General features: G+C 35.4%; 1 protein-coding gene across 1 annotated transcript; it reads right to left on the reverse strand.

Annotated features, from left to right (window-relative positions):
- Positions 1-493: 493 nt before the first annotated feature.
- Positions 494-11,271, reverse strand: LOC117342316 (putative serine protease K12H4.7). The gene is made up of 10 exons (XM_033904438.1): positions 11,026-11,271; positions 9,424-9,605; positions 8,910-9,046; positions 8,277-8,372; positions 7,822-7,957; positions 7,360-7,483; positions 4,935-5,136; positions 4,135-4,234; positions 3,195-3,403; positions 494-2,625 (listed from the first exon to the last, which is right to left on the reverse strand). Exons 1-10 carry the CDS (start codon positions 11,233-11,235, stop codon positions 2,516-2,518), a joined length of 1,506 nt encoding a protein of 501 aa, XP_033760329.1. The 5' UTR covers positions 11,236-11,271; the 3' UTR covers positions 494-2,515.
- Positions 11,272-11,314: the final 43 nt, after the last annotated feature.

Genomic DNA, 11,314 nt, shown 5'->3' on the forward strand with positions numbered 1-11,314 from the left:
CAAGTTATTGAGTGGAAACCATTTTCGCAAAAAATTAAAGGGCCATAACTCTTTTAAAATGGTGCGAATAAATTTGGTTAACGAACTTGTCCACAGTATTATGGTAACGAACCTTCCCATGAAGTTTCAAATTAATCTTGTAATAATTATTCAAGTTATTGAGTGGAAACCATTTTCGCAAAAAATTAAAGGGCTATAACTCTTTTAAAAAAGTGCGAATAATTTTGGTTATCGAACTTGTCCGAGCTATCATGGTAATGAACCTTCCCATGAAGTTTCGAATTAATCCGTTCTAAACTACTAAAGTTATCGCACGAAAACCATTTTCCGGACGACGCTGACGCCGAAAAGTAATACCTATATGTCTCCTTTTTCAAAGGCGACACAAAAATCAAAGGTGTATATTAGATTATTTTAAATGTGTGTCATCAAGTAGTATCAACCACTCATTTTCTCTCTCTAGTATTGTAGTTTATTACAACTCAAAGGCAACTGACAGAAAATAACATTTATTTTATTTGAAAATAATTTTACAAATTGATTTCTTTGATATATATGAACAATGACATGACCATGATGATGAAAGACACAGGTAAAATAATGATTTCTCATTATGAATATGGCACTCTTAGCAACTGTAACATGATTTTTTAAGATCTTATTTTCATGGATGTTCATGACTTGTTTTTTATCTCTAAAAAAGCATTATGTAACCAAAAAAAACCCAACGTCAGTTATACTTCCTTATGCAGAAGCATAAGTTAAAGATTGCAAGTTAAACACTGTCACAGAGATGGGGCACAGCACCTTGAGACAATTTCTCCATACAAACCTAGGGGGCGGTGGTCTGAGGGTAAGGGTGGGTTTATCTTTCGACAATGTTTGTACAAATTTAAGCATTTTTCAGCTTTTTTCTATTTTTTTCAGGTGCATGATTTGTACAAAGTTATAGGGCATTGGGGTAATTTTTATCTTTAATGTTTTAAAAATAACAAAATTGTATTGTGCAAGATAATTGCTTAAATAACAAGACTCTGGAATCTGGATATTATCAAAGACCAGAACTTCTCAAGCACTGACCCCGAATTCCAGCATTTTTCATCATATGTACAGCTCAACAAAAGGTATGGATGGAATTATTGCTGGATAAATATAAAGATGGTGAGAGTGAAAATAAATGTGAGCAGGATTTTCGTCATCAGAACAACAAAGGTTATGAAGTAATACCCACAGATGAAGTGGCCACATTAGGACCACTTTACAGTCACACTGAAAACGCTCTGGTAACAAGGTACATGGTCACATGATACTGACAATAAGCCAAGCAGATGTGAGTAGGGAGACAGTGATATTAGTCATTTTTATATAGAAATGACTAGACAACACTTCTGAATTTCATGGTTTGTACAAATTTTCATACCAAAATTAAAGTACTTTTCCTACACTTCTCAATTTTCCAGGTACATTTTTTTTGTCTTAACCTGTAGGGAATTGAGGTAATTTTTCATCTTCAATGGGATTGAAATAACAAAAGTACACTGCCATTAACATTTTAAAACTCATTATTGTTACCAATAACTGTTGACTTGTGGCCCAGAATCGGACATGAAATTTGTTTGTTTAGCTTTCATCTAATAAAAGACATGTAATTTCATTACTTCTTATATTTTTCTCATGGGAAATATTTCATTTTTAAGGAATCTGAAAAGAATAATTCCAGTACTTTTTAAGTACTTTTGAGCAAATTTCAGCACTTTTTCAATACTGCCCCCCAAATTGCAGCACTTTTTCAACCCCGACCCCCAAATTCCAGCACCCTTCATCACCTGTACTAACCATGTGAATGAATGAAATTTAACAAAATGATTTTTGATTTTTGTTTATGTAGAACTATGCTTTAACAATGGATTACCCTGCATCACATGGCTATTTCTAACTAACACATATGTATATATGTAATATAAACACTTGTTTTGAAAAAAACCAAAATGCTAATCTGCATCATGTACATATAAATGGTAACATAGGCATTGTTAAATGTATTCTTTCCCTAATTTTTCATACCTTATAAACTTGTCAGGAAAATGATTGTTCAAACATTAAAACCAGGTGAACATGCATGCAACACAAAAAATGTCAAAGGTTGTAGAATGTATGGAGTATATATATATACCAGGTATACAGAATTCAAAAAATCTATGACACATTATATGATTTAAAATCAGTTAACGTTATTTTTCAAATTTTACAAATATCAATCTATCACACTCAGTTGCATTTAGAGTTCAATTAATATAGCTTCCTTTTATTGTTTTTAATGCCAGTACATCTATTTCATCAATGATTATTAGTATTGATCGATACACTTTTACTTTCAAATTTCCTGCAAAAATGCAAATTAAATATCTATGTATGGTAAATTGAAATACAGAGGTATATCACACTGCATTAATGGTAATGCTCTCTCAGAAGCAGTATCATTCAACTTTCATCCTTTCACAGTGCCCCCTGGTGGCTATGAGGAGATCCAAGATGAGATAAGTCCAGTGATCACCTGTCTTGCCTTGGTAAGTTCAGCGGGGTCCGAGTCCAGGGAAGGGTACATATTAGCACAATGAGCTGTTCCTGGAAAGATCATTAATCTCTATATTTTTATATTCTAACAAAAACTTTCAATAAGAAAAAAAAGTGTGTACATTGTATATACACTTATAAAAACGTATAATATAAGAAACAATTGTTAATAAAGCATGAAGATTTTAAGATTATGCTAAGTGTTTCTTCAGTTATACTTCTTTATATATATATATTGATCACATAGTAATAACGACAGTACAGACAAGTAAATTGTCAAATTTTCGAGGCAATCTGCCCCTTTATCAAGACACAGGTAAATTACATACGAACACATATAGACATAGAACATGAAACGGTTACACAAGTTCAGTAGATAAACAACGAACAATATCGTTATGAATGTGATAATGATCCCATCGGGCGATAATTAATTCACCGAAGGCCTATTATAATTAGTCCGAAAACATCTTAGGTAGTTTACAGCTGGTAAAAATAAACATATAAATAAATAAATGAATAGAAAAAATAATTTTATCACTAATTCTTTATTTATGAAATGTTGGATTAATGTAATTATACATATTGTTGTATTTTAATAAACTTTCCCAATAACCTACCGTCAATGAAGATGGCAGTAGATCCAGCCACAGAATTGTCGATGATGCCGAGAGCATGCCAGGGGTCAATTGATCCATTTGGAAAAGCAACCTTGGTGACCTTGAGATTTTCGCCTCCATAATTTGTGTTTGTTCGGTTAATGCCAGCCTGGATGAGGTCACGGTTAAACTTGGATCCGAAGATATCAATGCATTGCTGTACTGAGAAACTAAACAGAAAATAGCTAATTCAGTCTATGTGAACTGCATCGAAAATTAATCTTACTTAACCCAACCCATATAATAACATTGCAAATGAAAACTACAAAAATTACTAGCACTAATAACCTTCCTTAAGTTATTAGTTAAACTTAAGTATTCCGACATCCTTTTTAGGAGGTTGTGTCTCTCAGGGTGTCAATCCATCTGATTATACAGGTTAATTTGACCAACATGTTGTGTCCCACAGGGTGTCAGATTAGACATGTTAATCTGACTTATATGTGTCCCACAGGGTGTCGGATTAGACAGGTTAATCTGACTTATATGTGTCCCACAGGGTGTCGGATTAGACATGTTAATCTGACTTATATGCTGACCCACAGGGTGTCAGAACACTGAGAATAGACAGGTTAAACTGACCAATATTTGTGTCCCACAGGGTGTCAGATTAGACAGGTTACTCTGACCAATATGTTGTGTCCTACAGGATGTCAGATTATACAGGTTAATATGACCTATATGCTGTGTCCTACAGGATGTCAGATTAGACAGAAAAATATGACCAATGTATTGTGTCCTACAGGGTGTCAGATTATACAGGTTAATATGACCTATATGCTATGTCCCACAGGGTGTCAGATAAGTATTCAGCAAAATTACTGAGTAAGCAGGACACCATTTTTGTAGCCTTCTCTACACTAGCTACTATTGTTTTATCAAGTGATATATACATACTTACTTAAGAGGGAAAAAGCTTCCAAAGGGTTGGGTTTTATTGCTCAAGTCCGAGGACTGGAAGAAAGCAAATTCTGTACATGTTTGATATGTCCACTGTCGACCTGTGTGATAATAAAGTACCATTATTATAAATATCATTTATGACCACAAATAACGTCCCCTCACATATTAGCTCCCTCTTGAAACATGTTTCAGGTATTAGGTGGGAAACGGTAATTCAACAACCTTACAACAGCTGGACAATCTTATTTTACAAGGTGGGAGGAGGCATTAACATGAAGAGGGTGTGTTATATTATATAGTGGTCAAATATGGTAGTGTGTGGACTAACAACTACTACTGGACACCAAGGCCGTAAAACATACACACATACACACAAATCATATGTGTTCTTATCATCATAATGTATCAAATGTAAAAGTCATATTGGTTAGAGTGAACAGTTGTAGGTCAATACGGCTCTGTTGTTAGGTTAATAAAAACCAGATTACAATCAGAATGCTGTAATTGTATGATACAATGTTAACTTAAATTCATTTGATATGTTTAACTTCATTATATAATTTTTTATGAAATTTTAATTTGCTAAAAAATTCAAATATTTTGTATTTATTCCAACACAAGCATGGAATAAAAGTAGTGGTTATTCATTACCAAAAATTCAACTATTTGATAGACTTAACGTTCTTGAAAACAATAACAAAATTAGTAATTTTAATATAGAAATAGCAAATTATGCTGGAACCTGCCCAAACTGGATTCTGATTTATCTGACACATTGATTATGTTGACCAAACTTACCTCCCTCCCCAGCACTGCTGTTCCAGGCAGTCTTCTGTAAATCTTCTATCATGGCTCTGTACTTAAAATCCAGACATTTTTCTGAGTATGCATCCAGGATCATCTTGTTGACCTTAGCGTACCTGTCGAGAGGAGCTCCCACAGACTCATCATTCATCACTCCACACAGTGTGTCTACGGTTATGTTGGTAGCAATGGCCCCCTACATAGTAATATATGGCAACCTATAGCATCAGCCCCCTACATAGTAATATCTGTCAACCTATAGCATCAGCCCCCTACATAGTTATATCTGTCAACCTATAGCATCAGCCCCCTACATAGTAATATATAGCAACCTATAGCATCAGCCCCTAAATAGTAATATATAGCAACCTATAGCATCAGCCCCTACATAGTAATATATAGCAACCTATAGCATCAGCCCCGTACATAGTAATATATAGCAACCTATAACATCAGCCCCTACATAGTAATATATGGCAACCTATAACATCAGCCCCTACATAGTAATATCTGTCAACCTATAGCATCAGCCCCCTACATAGTAATATATAGCAACCTATAGCATCAGCCCCCTACATAGTAATATATAGCAACCTATAGCATCAGCCCCCTACATAGTAATATATAGCAATCTATAGCATCAGCCCCCTACATAGTAATATATAGCAACCTATAGCATCTGCCCCCTACATAGTAATATCTGTCAACCTATAGCATCAGCCCCCTACATAGTAATATATAGCAATCTATAGCATCAGCCCTCTACATAGTAATATATAGCAATCTATAGCATCAGCCCCCTACATAGTAATATATGGCAACATATAGCATCAGCCCCCTACATAGTAATATCTGTCAACCTATAGCATCAGCCCCCTACATAGTAATATATAGCAACCTATAGCATCAGCCCCTACATAGTAATATCTGTCAACCTATAGCATCAACCCCCTACATAGTAATATATGGCAACCTATAGCATCAGCCCCTACATAGTAATATATAGCAACCTATAGCATCAGCCCCTACATAGTAATATCTGTCAACCTATAGCATCAGCCCCCTACATAGTAATATCTGTCAATCTATAGCATCAGCCCCCTACATAGTAATATATGGCAACCTATAGCATTGGCCCCCTACATAGTAATATATAGCAACCTATAGCATCAGCCCCTACATAGTAATATATGGCAACCTATAGCATCAGCCCCCTACATAGCAATATCTGTCAATCTATAGCATCAGCCCCCTACATAGTAATATCTGTCAACCTATAGCATCAGCCCCCTACATAGTAATATCTGTCAACCTATAGCATCAGCCCCCTACATAGTAATATATGGCAACCTATAGCATCAGCCCCCTACATAGTAATATATAGCAACCTATAGCATCAGCCCCTACATAGTAATATCTGTCAACCTATAGCATCAGCCCCCTACATAGTAATATATGGCAACCTATAGCATCAGCCCCCTACATAGTAATATATGGCAACCTATAGCATCAGCCCCCTACATGGTAATATATAGCAACCTATAGCATCAGCCCCCTACATAGTAATATATGGCAACCTATAGCATCAGCCCCCTACATAGTAATATCTGTCAATCTATAGCATCAGCCCCCTACATAGTTATATCTGTCAACCTATAGCATCAGCCCCCTACATAGTAATATCTGTCAACCTATAGCATCAGCCCCCTACATAGTAATATATGGCAACCTATAGCATCAGCCCCCTACATAGTAATATATGGCAACCTATAGCATCAGCCCCCTACATAGTAATATATGGCAACCTATAGCATCAGCCCCCTACATAGTAATATATAGCAACCTATAGCATCAGACCCCTACATGGTAATATATAGCAACCTATAGCATCAGCCCCCTACATGGTAATATATAGCAACCTATAGCATCAGCCCCCTACATAGTAATATCTGTCAACCTATAGCATCAGCCCCCTACATAGTAATATCTGTCAATCTATAGCATCAGCCCCCTACATAGTAATATCTGTCAACCTATAGCATCGGCCCACTATATAGTAATATCTGTCAACCTATAGCATCAACCCCCTACATAGTAATATATAGCAACCTATAGCATCAGCCCCCTACATAGTAATATCTGTCAATCTATAGCATCAGCCCCCTACATAGTAATATCTGTCAACCTATAGCATCAGCCCCCAACATATTAATTTATGGTAACCTATAGCAACAGCTTCTAAATACCTAATATTGCTGGTACATAATTTACTCTATAAATCCTACACCAGTGTTATTATCATACCTACATAAAATCTGTACTTTAGACATCAATTTTAAACTGTAGATATATAAGAATATCAATTTATGGTTTCAATAATAAAAAATGATCAAAGAAAAGTTAGAAATCAAATACCCACCTCAAAGGCCCGGTTGTCTTTGTTGTATTGGACAACACCCTCAAAGTTACCCGCTATATTACTGATCAGGTTAGCCACATCTAACTGGTAGTCAGGGCTACTGGGGTCAAGGTCATCACACATACTAACACATAGAAAATAAAGGTCAAGTTCAACACACAAAATGAGGAATATAAATGAAAGGTCAAAGTCATCATTTTAGACTTAATATCCTTATTTAGGAAATTGGCCCCAGACCTATACATATAGGAAAAAGTCAAGGTGAGACCATAAATACTGAATAACAGAAAGTAGAGGTCAAGGTCATGAAACATACACCAATATAATGCTACCAGAATTGTTTATCTTTTTTTTTACCTTCAATGCAATTTCCAAATGTTGATTACATCCAGATACACTGTATTTAATGTAAACTGTGACATATCTACAATGGTGGACATTAGGCTAGAAGTACCTACTCACCTAAACATAGTCTTGAGTGTATTACGACCTGTGTCTGTCTGTAGCTTACTCCCAAGATCCTCTGTAGCTGCTGCCACATTTTTATTACAATTTGGACCAGTGGTTGCCAAGGAATTTGTCACAACACCAAGATATTCTACACACACAAAAAATCCTCAATTAATTCACATGATTGATTTCACACATTATAAGGTACAAATCCCTAAATACATGAAATCTGTAAGACTTTGTGCTGCATGAAAAAACTGGTGGTAGTGATAATAAATTTTATAATTTACAAAATATTTATTTTGAATGTAATACTGTAGGAAGTATATTGCAAATTCAGTTAAGTTATAAATATTTGATGTACATCAATCAAGATGAAATATATTAAAAACACTCAAAACAGTATCATGAAATAAGGATTCTTTTAGTGAAACTTAATTATTTTTTGGTATTTACCCAAGACTTACCATAAAAGTTGAGTACAGCCCTGATCGGGGCACTAGAGGCAACAGCACCGTCTACTAAGTGTGGGTACTTAAGTCTAAACCAGGCAGACAGAGAACCTAGCAAAAATTACACACATAATAATCAAAATTAAATAGTCAGTTTTTTTTAAAACTACCCATTCAGGATTTGACAAGGTGGGGAAAGTACATAAGTCAATCCTTTTCAAAGTACTTATTCAGGATTTGACAAGGTAGGGGAAAGTATATATGATTAGTTTTGTACTTTTCTGATTTTGCCATTTATCTGTAAAATATATTTCATAGGCCCTGCAAATAAGTTACTACAAATGTTTAAAGACACCTGCACTAGCAGCATACACCTTGTTATTCACAGGTGAACTCATAGAGTTAATGTGTCCAATATGACAGTGTGTAAAGTCAGTGTTGGCAAGGACAGTGGAGCATCTAGCAATTCTGTTGGATAAGGTTGGATGTTAGTCATGTTACAGGATGTCATTAAAGCCTGTTGCTAGTAAAGTCAGGTTTCACTGAATTACTAATCACAGTAATCAAGCCTTCAAAAAGACTGAGTTAGCAATGTTCTAAAATGTAAGAAGATTCTGGGATATCTTGTTACAGTCAACTGGTACTTACCTGGATATGAGCCTCCAAATGTGATTAGTTTATTTTTTTCTAATCCAAACTTTTGTTTTGCATAAGTTATGAAGTAAGCCAAGTCTGCCAAAGCCTGTTCACTGTTTAAGAATATAAGGTTCCCTGTTCCCATATCACTGAAATACCAACAATTATATTAACAATGTGATACTGATAAATTTGTTAAATTTACATAATGTTGTCAAATATTCTCTTGTACAATACATACATTTACACAGGTAAGCAACTGAAACAGTGTGTTTTAGTTTGTGAATAATATGATTTTACAATCTGCTGATATTTACATCTGCAGACATATATATACAAAGAATGCGCTTTAAATTCATATTACCCGGGTACTAGCGCTGCCATTGGGTGGTACATAAAATTAATATAAGAGATGTAATTTATATAAATGGATACACATTATACTGTCGAAATTGATGCAGAAAGTACACAAATATACAAAATGATAGTTTACATACATGTATATGCATTCATAGATTTCACATACATTGTTGGGTGACTTTTCCCATAATATCTGTGTTCCAGTTGCAGGCAAAAAGCATTAAATTTTTGGGCATAGTCAATCCATGCACCTTCAACCATCCAAATCGGATCTGCTGTTCCTTCTCCTCCAATCATCACAAATACTGGACCGCCTTTCTTGTAAAATGTGTCATTAACAAAATATCTCTGAAACAGTCATTATACATATATCATTTACAAATAGAAAGGTGAAATACAAACTTATGTATAACAAAGATTTTCAACTATTTCAATCTTATATGTAACCAAATGCATGCTATAGGTTATCAGGTTACTAAAAACATGTACAATTTCTTTTTATTGCTTTCACAAAATCTGTCTTCACAGGAACTATCACAATAAATTTCACATTGTTTGAGATTTACAAATTCACTGTTAAATGTCCATATGCTCCATTTTTTTCACGTCCATTTTCTGATTGCTTTCAAACAAAACATCACATATTTTTTACCCTTGTAGACTGGAAACCAACTAAGATTTTGAATTTTTTTGTTAAAATTTCAACATAAATGTGTTAAAGGTAGTCACATGAAAAATCATCCAACACATATTATGTATTTCCTCCCAGTAAGTATTGCAATTTGATGGTATATGCTCGTATAGATACTATTTTAAGCATCTTGAATTTTCACATCAATGTACATGTACATAGTTAAGACCAAAGAGCCTGTTAATTATAATATAAAACATAGCCATATTTGTGTATACTAAAATCATGAACACCTAACACCTTTTTGATCGAGGGTAGTAGGGTGGCACAGTGGTAACATATGTAATTGGTGAGGAAAAATGCACGGCCAGACAGGGGTTCAAACCTGGGACCTCCGAACACTAGCCGGATGCTCAACCGACTGAGCTACCTGGTCAGGGGTGTTCATCCCAGTCCAGTTCTGCTACATTCCTCCCTCCTTCAACAAAGTCTTTGACCCAGAAGACACACACGAGACAACCTATACAACCTTTGTGTGTATTTAATTTGGTACCATATGTACATTTATTTTGTAATAGGGGAGGAAAAATGCACCCCAGAAAGGGGTTCAAACATGGGACCTCTGAATATTTGCCAGGTGCTCTACCAACTGAGCTACCTGGTCGCCGGTGTTCATCCCAGTCCAGTTCCGCTACACACACTTGCCTTTCACCTTATTAAATGGTCAGAGTTAACGTTTGATTCCTCTTTGGTCGAAAGTGAAAAGGTATGGAATCAAATGCCTGACCTAACAGGTTACCCCTCGAGCACTTCGAAATCCATCAGGGCCAGCAAGAGTGCTTAATTTTCTACTGCAGAAAAGGCTTTTAAGCAGAGAAAAGACGTCAAAATGTAAAACAATTTTCTGCTATGATAGCAGCTTGTATAGTCACGTACGTATAGTAACTGTAACAAGTTGAATTAACTTAAATATAAACCACAATTACCAACTTGTTTCGTCATTTTATAAAGAAATAAAGTCTACATTACATTTGATTAGATTATAACATATAACAGTAAGATTCTGATTCTTTGAACACAGCGGCGGGAGTCGTAAGGCCTTAAAGCCTGACAACAGCCGGCTGTTTCGCTATTCACCTGTTGCCAAGTGGTCGTGTCAGCATCATTGAAGTGGTCCAATCTTTGTGTAACCCACATATCAGGAGGAAGCGCATGGTTTGATTTTACATTGGGTGTTCCCAGCATCCCACCTTTCGGCCGACCGCGGTGAAACTTCGGCATATATGCATTTATTTTGCAAATACTGCACACTAACACAAATATCGCTACTTTCATTATGTCTGCCATCTTGTACCATCACATGATCTAGGTGAAGTCACGTGAGGTTAACGTTCGTAGCCACTCTAGACTTTACTGTAGATCGCTA

The sequence above is a fragment of the Pecten maximus genome, chromosome 14 (genome assembly GCF_902652985.1).
Source record: "Pecten maximus chromosome 14, xPecMax1.1, whole genome shotgun sequence".
Lineage (NCBI taxonomy): Eukaryota > Metazoa > Mollusca > Bivalvia > Pectinida > Pectinidae > Pecten > Pecten maximus.